A 14,530-nucleotide genomic window follows, 5' to 3' on the forward strand; every position below is an offset into this window, starting at 1 on the left:
AAAAATTAGCTGGGCGTGGTAGTGTGTGCCTGTAGTTCTGGCTACTTGGAAGGCTGAGGCAGAAGGATCACTGGAGCCCAGCAGGTCAACGCTGGGGAGGCCGTGAGTGTGTGTGCCACTGCGTTTCAGCTTGGGCGACAGAATGAGACTCCAACTCAAAAAAAAAAAAAGAAAAGAAAAGAAAGATATACATGTTTTGTGCTCTCTGTTCCTCCCCTCCCCTGTAGTTACTAGTTAGTGTAGTGAACTTCACATAATAGCAGCAATTCGGTAGAAGAAGTTTCTTAGGGTTGTCTTTCTTTAGTTAGTAAGCATTGTATAGTATTGTATAGTTTGTTTTCTGCCCTGAAAGAGTTTTTCCCTACTAGGAATGGACTTTAAAAATGCTTTGAGGATTAAATTGTCACTGGTGGCTCATATCAGTGTTCTAAATTGATGTCTGGGCCATTTTTTAGGAAATAGCTTCTTTTGGATACCTTCTCTGAGGAGTATTTTTAAAAATTTAATAAGTATTTTTCAAAAAGATATTGCCAGATGTGTGTTAATCTGTTTTCACACTCTTCCGTAGCTCACCAGAACAAGCTAGAAGAAATGATCAACGAGTTAGCAGTGGCGATGACTGCTGTGAAGCATGAGCAGGAGTACATGGAAGTTCGGGAGAGGATACACAGAGCCAGTAAGTTCACACATGAGTTGCCCCATGTCTAATGGGGTGGGTTGTGTTGCGCATCAGCTTGCTTGTATTGTCCTCGTTTGGACACTTTGCAAGCATCATGCTGAAACTTTACAACTCTAAAAGAGCATCTACTCAAAGAGGCTTTTCAGTCTGTGTTTGCATAACATTATTGGGTCATTTAAACCAACGAATGCTATTAAGATTTAGCACACACATAAAAAATATTTAGCATAAGCTTTTTTTTTTTTTTTTTTGAGTTGGAGTCTCACTCTGTCGCCCAGACTGGAGTGCAGTAGCCCCTCTTGGCCACCGCAGTCTCGACCTGCTGGCCTCCGGTGATCCTTCCACCTCAGCCTTCCAAGTAGCCGGAATTACAGGCATGCGCTACCACGCCCGGCTGATTTTTTGATTTATTGTAGAGATGAGGTCTCGCTGCCCAGGCGGGTCTCGAACCCGCGGGCTCAGGCAATCCATTCACCTCAGCGTCCCAAAGGCGCGGGATTACAGGCTGAGCCACCGAGCCCAACTTTGTAGTTTTAATTTGTATCTCCTTGATGACTAGTGAGGCTGAACATTTTTTCATGTATCTGTTGGTTGCTCATATGTCTTCTTTCGAGAACTGTCTATTCATATCTTTTGCCCACTTTGTAATGGGGCTGTTTGTTTTTTTCTTTTCAGCACGTTTGATTTTAAAAAAGACTATTGCAAAACAGACTTTCTCCTTGATGTAATGAACACCAAAAATTGGAAGGTAAGTGAAAAAGGATAAAGTTTTTAACTGTAGGGGACAAGATAAAGCTTCCCCTTTACCTACTGAAGGGTCACTGAAAACTAACAAAAGGTAGATGAGCAGGAGAAGAGACATAAAAATTTATTAACATGCATGGGGGAGAACCATGGAGTGATGGCACTACCACACAATGGGGTGGTGATGGTTATCTTAGAGAAAAGGGAGATGAGAAAGTGTGGATGATTTTTTTTTTGAGTTGGAGTCTCACTCTGTCGCCCAGACTGGAGTGCAGTGGTCACTCCTGGCCACTGCAGCCTCGCCTGCTGGGCTCCGATGATCCTTCCGCCTCACCCTTCCAAGTAGCCGGAATTACAGGCATGCGCTACCACGCCCGGCTGATTTTTTGATTTATTGTAGAGATAAGGTTTCGCTGCCCAGGCGGGTCTCGAACCCGCGGGCTCAGGCAATCCACTCACCTCAGCCTCCCAAAGGCGCGGGATTACAGGCCGAGCCACCGAGCCCGGCTAGTGTGGATGATTTTAGGGGGTGTAGTGAATGATTTTTACGGAATTCAGTAGGCTTAAAGAACATGCAATGGGCTGCGTGCTGTGGCTCATGCCTGTAATCCCTGCACTTTGGGAGGCCGAGGCAAGAGGATTGCTTGAGCTCAGGAGTTTGAGACCAGGCTAGGCAACATAAGGAGACCTTGACTCTACAAAAAAAAAAATTAGCCAGGCACTGTGGCACATGCCAGTAGTCTAAGCTACTCTGGAGGCTGGGGCGAAAGGATCACCTGAGCCCAGGAATCGAGGCTGTAGTGAGCTATGATCATGCCACTGCACTCCAGCCTGGGTAACAAAGCGAGACACTGACTAAAAAAAAAAAAAGAGAGAGGAGAAGGAAGTCAGAGAGGCCATTGAGACTCCTTCAGTTCTGCATGTCAGAGCACCATATTTTGAGTATCGGTTTCTGAACCCCAACATAATCATATGATTCAAAGTTATCTAATGCCATCGGGACTTGCTACCCTAAATTGTCCAAGATTGGCAGTGATTTTGGTGCCCAACGTTTGGAAGACCTGATTAGGAGCAATGTCCAACCAGAAGGTCCTTGTGCTTCTGGTCCCAGATTGCCTTTCTGGACATCCAGCTCGAGAGTTACCTGCCTGTAGGACAGCCAGGGAGGCCTCCAGAACTTCAACCCGGAGTTCCCTTTTCCTGACTGCATAGTTCCCTCAGAAGAATGTTCAAGTTCTGTATTATGATTTCTTTTTTTTGTGTTGGAGTCTCACTCTGTTGCCCAACCTAGAGTGCAGGGGCAAGCTCCCTGCCACCACAGCATCGACCTGCTGGGCTCAGGCGATCCTTCCGCCTCAGTCTTCCAACTAGTCGGAACTACAGGCGCATGCTACCATATCTGGCTAATTTTTTAATCTCATAAAGACGAGGTCTCGCCATATTTCCCAGGCAGGTCTCGAACCCCTGAGCTCCAGCAATCCTTTCACCTTCATCTCCCAAAAGTGTTGGGATTACAGGTATGAGCCACTGCTCCCAGTCTTGAAATTTTCTACTTAACAAAAGGGGAGATTGAGCTGGGTTTGGTGGCTCAGCCTGTAATCCCGTGCCTTTGGGAGGCTGAGGTGAATGGATTGCCTGAGCCCGCGGGTTTGAGACCCGCCTGGGCAACTTGGCGAGACCTCATCTCTAAAATAAATCAAAAACTAGCCGGGCATTGTAGCCTGCGCCTATAGTTCCAGCTACTTGAAAGGCTGAGGCGGAAGGATCGCTGGAGTCCAGCACGTCGAGGCTGCGGTGGCTGGGAGCGGCCACTGCACTCAAGTCTGGCCGCAGAGTGAGAGTCCAACTCAAAAAAAAAAAAAAGGGGTGGGGGAGGCCAGGTGCAGTGACTCAAGCCTGTAATCTCAGCACTTTGGGAGGCCAAGTGAGAGGACTGCCTGAGCCCAGGGTTCGAGACCTGCCTGGGCAACTTGGTGAGACTTCATCCCTACAACATATCAAGAAATTAGCTGGGCGTGGTGGTGTGCGCCTATAGTTTCAGCTACTTGGAAGGCTGAGGTGGGAGGATTGCCTGAGCCCACTGCACTCCAGCCTGGGCGACAGTGAGACTCTGACTCCAAAAAAAAATCATTATAATAGAATAAAAATATTCAAGTTTTCACCACATTGTCCAGGCTTGAGTGCAGTGGGCTATTGATAGGTGCGATCATAGCGTACTACAGCCTCAAACTCTTGGACTTAGGCGATCCTTCTGCCTCAGCCTCCCAAGCAGCTGGAACTACAGGCATGTGTCATCACACCCAGCTAATTTTTTGATTTATTGTAGAGATGAGGTCTCACCAAGTTGCCCAGGCAGGTCTCAAAACCATGGATTCAGGCAATCCTCTCACCTCTGCCTGAGCCACTGTGCCCAGCCTTATTAGTATTATTTTTATGATGGAGTCTCACTGTGGCTCCTAGGCTGGAGTGCAGTGGTGCAATCATAGCTCACAGCCTCGAACTCTTGGGCTCATGTGATCCTCCTGCCTTAGCCTCCAGTGTAGCTGGGACTATAGGTGCACGTCATTTATGGTCCCACCAGCTAATTTAAAAATGATTTTGTAGAGACGGGTCTCCCTGTATTGTTCAGGCTAGTCTTGAACTCCTGGTCTCCAGCAATTCTGCCTTGGCCCCCAGAATGTTGGGATTACAGGTGTGTGTCATTGCACCCAGCCTTCTTTTTGTGTTTTTATTTATTTATTTATTTGAGTTGGAGTCTCACTGTCACCCAGACTAGAGTGCAGTGGCCGCTCCCGGCCACCGCAGCCTCCTGCTGGGCTCCAGTGATCCTTCCGCCTCAGCCTTCCAAGTAGCCGGAACTACAGGCATACACTACCATGCCCGGCTAGTTTTTGATTTATTGTAGAGACGAGGTCTCGCCAAGTTGCCCGGGTGGGTCTCGAACCTGCGGGCTCAGGCAATCCACTTGCCTCGGCTTCCCAAAGTGCTGGAATTACAGGTTGAGCCACTGAGCCTGGCCTATTTTTTATTTTTTGAGTCAGAATCTCACTCTATCACCCAGGCTGGAGTGTAGTGGCATGCTCACAGTCACTGCAGCCTCAACCTGCTGGGCTCAGGAGATCCTTCTGCTTCAGCCTAACGAATAGCTAGAACTACAGGTACATGCCACTATGCCCAACCAATTTTTTGATTTATTGTAGAGATGAGGTCTCACTAAGTTGACCAGGCTGGTCTCGAATCCTGGATTATAGGTGTGAGCCACCAGGCCCGGCCTAATTTTGTGCTCTTAAAGGGAAAACTCGAGATGTTTAGCACTTCCGTCTAGTAAGACAGAAGTAATTTTGTTGCGCACCACCGCACCAGCCTAATTTTTTGATTTATTGTAGAGACGAAGTCTCACCAAGTTGCCCAGGCTGGTCTCGAACCCCTGGGCTCAGCAATTCTCTCACCTTGGCCTTCAAAGTGCTGGGATTACAGGTGTGAGCCACCATGCCCAGCTGAAAATTCCTTCTTAATGAATGTGAAGAATGTGTTGAAACATCCAAAGTGACCATTGCTTTGCTAAACTCTGGTGTGTCCACCTGGCTCTTTGAGATATGGCCGCCATGTTTCCTGGCTTTGACCTTCTCCCCTCCCTTGAGGAGGTGCATCTCTTCTCTCTCTCTCTAATTTACTTTCTCAATAAACTATATTTTCCAATCTAACTTTTGTGCAATTTTTTGCATCTTTCTCACAGCACCAGATGGCACACACTCCCCTCATTGGACTTGACCGAACATTTTAGAGACCCTGCTGGAATATATATATATATATACAAATTTTTTTTTTTTTTGAATTGGAGTCTTACTCCGTCACCCAGACTGGAGTGCAGTAGCCGCTCCCGGTCACGGCAGCCTCTACCTGCTGGGCTCTGACGATCCTTCTGCCTCAGCCTTCCGAGTAGCCGGAATTACAGGCATGCGCTACCACGCCCGGCTAATTTTTTGATTTATTGTAGAGATGAGGTCTCCCCTGCCCAGGCAGGTCTTGAACCCGCGGGCTCAGGCAATCTACTCACCTCAGCCTCCCAAAGGCGCGGGATTACAGGCTGAGCCACCGAGCCCGGCTGGAATATATTTTAACCTAACATTTTTCCTCTCAGCTCACTATGCTACAGCCACACTCATCTTTTTTCTGTTTCTCAAATATGTCAAGGTAATTCTCACTTTAGGGCCTTTGAATTTTGCTCAGTTTCCCTTCCCCCATCTTCATGTGACTAGCGGTCCAACTTGGAAAACTCTGTGCTGAAAGGAAGAGAAAACCCCATCATGAGTGGCTTCAACAGATAAGGCTTGTGGCTGGGTGTGGTGGATCATGCCTTTAATTCAGCATTTTGAGAGGCTGAGGCAGAGGGATTGCTTGAGGCCAGGAGTTCAAGACCACCCTGGGCAACATAGTGAGACCCTGCCTCTATATTAAAACAACACAAAGCAAATGGGGCTGGCTTTTTTCCCTATGGCAAGTCTGCAGGTGTTGGCTGCTGGTCTTGGTTCAGGCACTGCATCTTTTTTTTTTTTTTTTTTTTGAGTTGGAGTCTCACTCTGTCACCCAAACTGGAGTGCAGTGGCCGCTCCCGGCCACCGCAGCCTCGACCTGCTGGGCTCTGGCGATCTTTCCGCCTCAGCCTTCCAAGTAGCCGGAATTACAGGCGCGTGCTACCACGCCCAGCTGATTTTTTTGATTTATTGTAGAGATGAGGTCTTGCTGCCCAGGCGGGTCTCGAACCCACGGGCTCAGGCAATCCACTCACCTCAGCCTCCCAAAGGCGCGGGATTACAGGCTGAGCCACCGAGCCCAGCTTTTTTTTTTTTTTTTTTTGTAGTTGGAGTCTCTGTCACCCAGACTGGAGTGCAGTAGCCGCTCCTGGCCACCGCAGCCTCGACCTGCTGGACTCCGGCGATCCTTCCGCCTCAGCCTTCCGAGTAGCCGGAATTACAGGCACGCGCTACCATGCCTGGCTAATTTTTTGATTTATTGTAGAGATGAGGTCTCGCCTGCCCAGGCGGGTCTCGAACCCGCGGGCTCAGGCTAGGGACTTCATCTTATCTCTGGAGTTTCTTTCCTTTCCCTCATGGTCAGAGGAGGAGCAGGACGACCAGGAAGGGGTTGTACCAGTGATACTTTGTCTTTCTTTCTTTTTTTTTTGAGTTGTCTCACTCTGTCACCCAGGCTGGAGTGCCATGGCATGCTCACAGCCACTGCAGCCTCCATCTGCTGGACTTAGGCGTTCCTTCCACCTAAGCCTTCCAAGTAACTGGAATCACAGGCATATGCTACCACACCCGGCTGATTTTTTTTTTTTTGAATTGGAGTCTCACTCTGTCACCCAGACTGGAGTGCAGTGGCTGCTCCCGGCCACTGCAGCCTCCATCTGCTGGGCTCCGGAGATCCTTCCGCCTCAGCCTTCCAAGTAGCCGGAACTACAGGTGCGCACTACCACGCCTGGCTAAGTTTTGATTTATTGTAGAGATGAGGCCTCGCCAAGTTGCCTAGGCGGGTCTCGAACCCGCGGGTTCAGGCAATCCACTCACCTCAGCTTCCCAAAGGCGCAGGATTACAGGCTGAGCCACCGAGCCGGCTCTGGCTGATTTTTTAATTCATTGTGCAGATGAGGTCTTGCCATGTTGCCCATGCTAATCTCAGACCCCTGGGCTTGGGCAGTCCTTTCACTTCAGCCTCTCAAAGTGCTGGGATTATAGGTGTTAGCCACTGCATCCAGCTTTTTAGGAAAACTGCATGCTTGCCCAGAACACCCCCTCCTGTCCTGCTGATTTTTGCTAACATTTCAATGACTGGAACTGTGTACATTCCTTTTCTTTAAGGGAGGCTGATAATGGAGTATTTAGACAGTCAACAATGTCCTAGATAGCTTTGTGGGACTGTCTCAGAGAGTACTTGACTTCTGACCCAACAAAAGTGTTCCCCAGACATTTTTCAATGTTTAACCAAACATACAAGGGGGATCCCCCCAAATCAGAATGTGTTTATTAAAATTGTGCATTTTCTTACATATTTAAAATTGTCACCTTCAAAGTACTCTCTAAAAAAACCAGCCAAAGCGAATCCCTCAGGTCTCCCACGTCCCCCTGTACAGTCTGTACCTGTATTCCAAACCTAAACGACCACTCCTGTTTGTGTGACTTTGGGAAGGTCACCATTTCTCTTGCTCCCAGATGAAACCAGGCAGGAGGAGAGACATTTCTCCAACCTACACTATGATTGGTACTAGGAATGACACATTTCTTGGGTACTGAGACCCCAATAAGGACACCTACAACGTCTTCTTCCTCCCAGTGTGCTTGTAAATCAGGTCTGACGCTCACATCGACTCCATGGTCCAGGAGAGCCAGGCTCAGAGAAATGGTGACTACCCCAGATTCACTTTGCCCCTACAAAGCTATCATCCTTTCTTAAGTATGGCCAAGAAAATACACTTTTTTTGGTCTTTAAATAAAACCATTTAACCACCTTCCCCTTCCCCTTCTTACCTCGTCTTCACCCCTGATTGAATCCACGTAATTGGAAGAAGCTATAAGACTTTCTTTTTAATTTTCACCAAGTATAGAAGCGTAAAGAACATAGACATTCACTGAGATATTTTGCCATTCTTAATAGTTTTTTTTCTTTTTCTTTTTTTTGTAGAGAGATGTCTTCCCAGGTACAGTCATAGTGTACTATAGTCTAGGACTCCTGGGCTCAAGAGATCGTCTCTCTTCAATTTTCGATATAGTTTTATTTGTTTGTCTTTTTGAGTTGAAGTCTCACTCTGTTGCCCAGGCCAATGTGCAGTGGTATGATCATGGCTTATCACAGCCTCAACCTCCTGGCTCAGGAGATCCTCCTGCCGCAGCCTCCCAAATAGGTGAAACTACAGGCACAATGCCACCACACCCGGTTAATTTTCATTATTTGTAGATAAGAGATCTGGCTATGTTGCCTAAGCTGGTCTTGGAATCCTGGGCTCAAGGAATCCTCACATCTCAGTCTCCAAAAGTGCTAGAATTATAGTTATGAGTTACCATGCCCTGCCCTGATATAGGTTTTTAATTTTTTCAGAATGAAGTTTAATTAAAAAAAAGAAAGTAGTTGGGTATGGTGGCTCACGGCTGTAATCCCAGCACTTTGGGAGGTGGAGATGAGAGGATTACCTGAGCCCATGGGTTCAAGACCAGATCAGGCAACTTGGTGAGACCTTGTCTCTACAATAAATCAAAAAATTATAGCTGTGCCTGGTGGCACATGCCTGTAGTTCCAGCTACTTGGAAGGCTGAGGCAGAAGGATCGCCTGAGACCAACAGGTGAGGCTGCAATGGCCTTGAGCATACCACTGCACTCCAGCCTGGGTGACAGTGAGTCTCCAATTAAAAAAAAAGAAAAGAAAAGTAAAGAAAGTATACACAACAAAATAATTAAAAGCAGATACTTAAATAGATATTTATACACCAGTGTACATAGCAGCATGGTAAGACCTCATCTCTATTGTTCACAATACCTAAAAGACAAAAACAACCCAAATATCCATCTGTGGGTGGATGGATAAACAAAATGTGGTATATATAGAGAATGGACTATTAGTCAGCCTTAAAAAGGAATGGAATTCTGATAGAAGCTACAATATTTTACTTTGATCTTTGAAGACATTGTAAGTCAGACACAGAAGGACAAATATGACCTGATTCCATTTATATGGGTACCTAGAATAGTCAAATTCGTGGAAACAGAAGGCAGAATGGTGCTTGCCAGAGGCTCTGGGTACAGGTTAAGGAGGAGTTGGTGTTTAATGGATACAGAGTTTCAGATTAAGATGAAAAAGTTCTGGAGATGGATGGTGGTGATAACTGCACAACAGTGTGAATGTACTTAATGCCACTGAACTGTGCACTAAAAATGGTTCAAACAGTAAATTTTCTATTAAGCATGTTTTACCACAATAAATAAAAAGTAAAGCCGGGCTCGGTGGTTCAGCCTGTAATTCTGCGCCTTGGGAGGCTGGGGTGAGTGGATTGCCTGAGCCCGCGGGTTCGAGACCCGCCTGGGCAACTTGGCAAGACCTCATCTCTACAATAAATCAAAAAATTAGCTGGATGTGGTAGCATGCACCTGTAATTCCAGCTACTTGGAAGGCTGAGGTGGAAGGATCGCCGTATCCCAGCAGGTCGAGGATGCGGTGGCCGGGAGCAGCCACTGCATTCCAGGCTGGGTGACAGAGTGAGACTCCAACTCAAAAAAAAAAAAAAAAAATAAATAAATAAAAAGTAAAAAGAAACAAACGATAAAACTATTTGGTGTCAAAAGAACTAAAATGGGTGTGGTGACTCTTGTGGGAACAGTGGCTCATGTCTATAATCCTAGCACTTTGGGAGGCTGAGCCGAGAGGATTGCTTGAGCCCAAGAGTTGAAGACCAGTCTAGGAAACAGCAAGACCCTTTCTCTCAATAGCAACAATGCAACAGCAAGACCCCCCAAAAAACAGATTTGGCCAGGTGCAGTGACTCATGCCTGTAGCCCCAACACTTTGGGAGGCCGAGGCGAGAGGATCACTTGAGTCCAGAAGTTTGAGATCAGTCTAGGCAACATGGCAAGACCTCATCTCTACAAAAAATTTTAAAAATTAGGCAGGATAGCCGGACTTGGTGGCTCAGCCTGTAATCCTGCGCCTTTGGGAGGCTGAGGTGAGTGGATTGCCTGAGCCCGTGGGTTCGAGACCCGCCTGGGCAGCGAGACCTCATCTCTACAATAAATCAAAAAATCAGTCGGGTGTGGTAGCGCACGCCTGTAGTTGCAGCTACTTGGAAGACTGAGGCGGAAGGATCGCCGGAGCCCAGCAGGTCAAGGCTGCAGTGAGCCATGATTGTGCCACTGCACTCCAGCCTGGGTGACAGAGTGAGACCCTGACTCGGACTCTACCTCCTGGGCTCAGGTGATCCTTCTGCCTCAGCCTCCTGAGTAGCTGGGACTACAGGCACGCACCACCATGCCTGGCTAGTTTTTTTTGTTTGTTTGTTTTCATGATTTATTGTAGAGACGAGGTCTAACCATGTTGCCCAGGCTGGTCTTGAACCCATGGGCTCAGGCAATCCACTCACCTCAGTCTCCCAAAGGCGTGGGATTACAGGCAGAGCCACCGAGCCCGGCTTGATTTTTTTAAAACAATGTTTTATTTTTTTGTAGAAGTGACGTCTAACCATGTTGCCCAGGCTGGTCTTGAGCTCCTGGGCTCAAGCGATTCTTGCTTGTTGGCCTCTCAAGGTGCTGGGATTATTGGTGTGAGCCTCTGTGCCCAGTTCCTGATCTCATTTTTTATTGCTTCTTCCTTCTTGAAGGGTTGTGATCCAATCTGCCCTCATCTAGAGGCCTTCTGGGAAAGAAAGGGTTACAGTGGGGTTGTCATCCATTCTCCTAGACCTGGGAAGTCAGGGGAGAGAGGACCTTAAAAGAACTAGTTGGAATGCTAAGGTCAAGTCTCCTAGTAAAGACGCTCTTGGCTCTCCTGGTGGAGTTTACCACAGAAAAGTAAAGGTGGGGCCTTATCGGCTACAGAAGATCCCTGCTTAGTTCATTTCTCTGAAGTCACCATCTAGATATTCTTAATTTTTTAAAAAGATGGGGCCTCACTGTGTTGCCAGGCTGGTCTCAAACTTCTGGTCTCAAGGAATACTCCCTCCTCGGTCTCCCAAAGGGCTGGGATTATAGATGTGAGCTTCTCATATCTGTATAATGTAATAATTTTTGAGCAAAGGGCCTCATTTGCATTTTGCACTGGGCCTGATGAATGATGTACCTGGTCCCGGTCCTTATTCATGGTCTGATGTGCTTTTAGCTATTCCTGGTCTGTTTAGTTTGCTTATGGTAGAAAACCTGAAGTGAATGGATTTTTGGAAAGTATCAGTGTCAACTATGTGGTTATTGGATATAAAATGGAGAGGTTTTATCACTAAAATAGTCCTATCTGCATCCCTAGGAGGCCACATCTGTAAACCAGGGCCAGATGTGTCCCATGGCACAAAGAAGTCTTGCAAGTTATATTGGTCATCTCAGATGTTTCATTCCACCTGGGTCTGACAGTTCCCTGTATCTTTTAAATTACGGCTGCAATCCCAGCACTTTGGGAGATGGAGGTGAGAAGATTGTCTGAGCCCAGGGGTTCGAGACCAGCCTGGGCAACTTGGCAAGACCGCATCTCTACCATAAATCAAAAACTTAGCTGGGTGTGGTGGAGCATGCCTGTAGTTACAGCTACTTGGACGGCTGAGGTGGAAGGATCTCCTGAGTCCAGCAGGTTGAGGCTGCGGTGGCTGTGAGTTTGCCACTGCACTCCAGCCTGGGTGACTGAGTAAGATTCCGATGAAAAGAAAAACAAACAAACCAAAAAAACAATAAAAAATTAGCCAGGCTTTGTGACATGCACCTGTAGTCCCAGCTACTCGGGAGGCTGAGGTAGAAGGATCGATAGATCACCTGAGTCCAAGAGGTTGAGGTTGCAATGCCACTGTATTCCAGCCTAGGTGGCAGAGTGAGACCTCAACTCAAAAAAAAAAAAAATTAGAGTTTGATGTTGGGTAGGATCTCTTGTTAAATACTGAAAGCATGTCTCCTTTGTTACATTCATTTTTTTTTTTTTGAATTGGAGTCTTACTCTGTTGCTCAGGCTGCAGTGCAGTGGCACACTGACTTGCTGGGCTCCGGCGATCCTTCTGCCTCAGCCTTCCAAGTAGTCGGAACTACAGGCATGCTACCATGCCTGGCTAATTTTTGATTTATTGTAGAGATGAAGTCTTGCCAAGTTGCCTGGGCTGGTCTCAAACCCACAGGCTCAGACAATTCACTGACCTCAGTCTCCCAAAGTGCTGGAATTACAGGCTGAGTCATTGAGCATGGCCTACATTCATATGTTAAAGCCCTAACCCCCCAGTGTGACTGTATTTGGAGTAAGTAGTAAAAATTACATCAAGTCACAAGGGTAGGTCACTCAACAGAATTAATGTCTTTTTTTCGAGACAAGATCTCACTCTGTCAGCCAGGTTGGAGTACGGTGGCCTGGTCATGTCTTACCGCAGCCTCAACCTTCTGGACCCAAGCAGTCCTCTAGCCTCAGTCTCCTAAGTGGTTGGTATCACTCTGTCAGCCAGGTTGGAGTACGGTGACCTGGTCATGTCTTACCGCAGCCTCAACCTCCTGGGCCCAAGCAGTCCTCTCGCCTCAGTCTCCTAAGTGGTTGGGACTACAGAAACATGCCATCACACACAGGTAGTTTTTCAATTTTTTTGTAGAGATGAGGTCTCACTTTTTTGCCCAGGCTTGTCTTGAACTCGCTGCCTCAAGTGATTGTCTCCCTTTGCCTCCCAAGATACTGGGATTACAGGCATGAGCCACTGTGCCTGGCCGCTAATGTCCTCCTAGGAAGAGACACCAGAGGGCTCGGATGCTGGGTCATATGAGATCTAGTGAGACGTGCATCCTATCAACCTAGCGAAGGGATCTCAGATGAAACCCACCTCGCCAGCACCTCGACTTGGGAGCTCGCAGCCTCCAGAACTCTGAGATGTAAACATCTGTTTAAGTCACAGTCTTCAGTATCCTGTTAGGACAGACCCAGTGGACTGAGACTTGGAGCCGTGTGGGTCTGACTCCCAGTCCTGTCCTGTGTTTCCTGTCCTTTCTTGGTCCACACTGTCTCACATAGCCCGTCCCTCCCGTCACTCTCTACTTCCCGTGCTGTTGTTTTCTCTAAGCCATTTGTCACTCTCTGATGTCATAGCTGTCATATTTGCATTCTCTGACATCATGTTAGCTGTCATGTTTGCTCTTGGAACTGTTGTAACAGTCCCATACATACCAGTCCCTGGGCCACAGACTGGTATCGATCTGTGCATGGACTGTTAGGAACTGACAGCAGGAGGTGAACGGCAGACGAGTGGAGCTCCGCTTTCTGTCAGATCAGTGGTGGCATTAGATTTTCTTTTCTTTTTTGTTTTGGGTCAAAGTCTCACTCTGTCACCCAGACTGGAGTGCAGTGGCATGCTCTCGGCCACCGCAGCTTTGACCTGCTGGACTCAGGAGATCCCTTCGCCTCATCCTTCCAGGTAGCTGGAACTACAGGCATGCACCACCATGCCTGGCTAATTTCTTGATTTATTATAGAGATAAGGTCTCGCCAAGTTGCCCAGGCTGGTCTTGAACCCCTGGGCTTAGGCAATCCTCTCGCCTCCATCTCCCAAAGTGCTGGGATGACAGACTTGAGCCACCCCACCCAGCTGGCATTAGATTTTCATAGTATGAACCCCATTGTGAACTGTGCATATGAGGAACCTAGGTTGCTGCTTGTGAGAATCTAATGCCTGATGATCTGAGGTAGACCTGAGGTGGTGTTTAGCCGTGAGATTTGACTGCACACGCCCTCCTCGCACCCACTGGTGGAAAAATGGTCTTCCATGGAACCTGTCCCTGATGCCAAAAATGTTGGGAACCCATGGTTTATTTATTAAAAAATTTTTTTTTTGAGTCAGAGTCTCACTCTCACCCAGGCCAGAGTGCAGTGGCATGCTCACGGCTACTGCAGCCTCGACCTCCTGGGCTCAGGCAATCTTTCTGCCTCAGTCTTCCAAGAGGCTGGAACTACAGGCATGCGCCACCATGCCTGGCTATGTTTTTGATTTATTGTAGAGATGAGGTCTCACCAACTTACCCAGGTTAATCTCAAACCCGTGGGCTCAGGTCCTCTTGCCTCGGCTTCTCAAATTCTGTGATTATAGGTGTGAGCCACTGTGTCCGGTCTTGACTCCTGGTCTAAAGGAACGAAATTTCTTCTGTTCTAGTTCTGGAGGTCAGAGTCTGCAATCAGGGTCACACTCTCCCCGATGGCTCTAAGGAGAACTCTCCCTCGCCTCCTAGCTCCAGGGCAGCTGTGCTCCATCCTGGGCTTGTAGTGGCATCGCTCCACTCTTGACCTCCAACTAACTCTATGTGGCCTTCTCCTCTCTGTGCCCAAGTGTCTGTGTCAAAACTTCCCTCTTACAAAGGGCTCCATCCATCACTGAGTTGAGGGCCCACCCTCATCTAGGACCTCGT

At 47.7% G+C, this 14,530-nt stretch overlaps 1 protein-coding gene across 1 annotated transcript in view; it reads left to right on the forward strand.

Moving 5' to 3' along the window:
- The window catches only part of TMED2 (transmembrane p24 trafficking protein 2), a 7,228-nt gene extending 6,520 nt beyond the window's left edge, over nucleotides 1-708 (forward strand). Inside the window, exon 4 of the mRNA XM_021716108.1 lies at nucleotides 569-708. Within this exon, the coding sequence (XP_021571783.1) occupies nucleotides 569-708 (140 nt within the window). The remainder of the gene's footprint in view (nucleotides 1-568) is intronic.
- The last annotated feature ends 13,822 nt before the right edge of the window (nucleotides 709-14,530 follow it).

Source organism: Carlito syrichta, unplaced genomic scaffold (assembly GCF_000164805.1).
Source record: "Carlito syrichta isolate Samal-C Ts95f unplaced genomic scaffold, Tarsius_syrichta-2.0.1 Scaffold308171, whole genome shotgun sequence".
NCBI classification, from domain to species: Eukaryota; Metazoa; Chordata; class Mammalia; order Primates; family Tarsiidae; genus Carlito; species Carlito syrichta.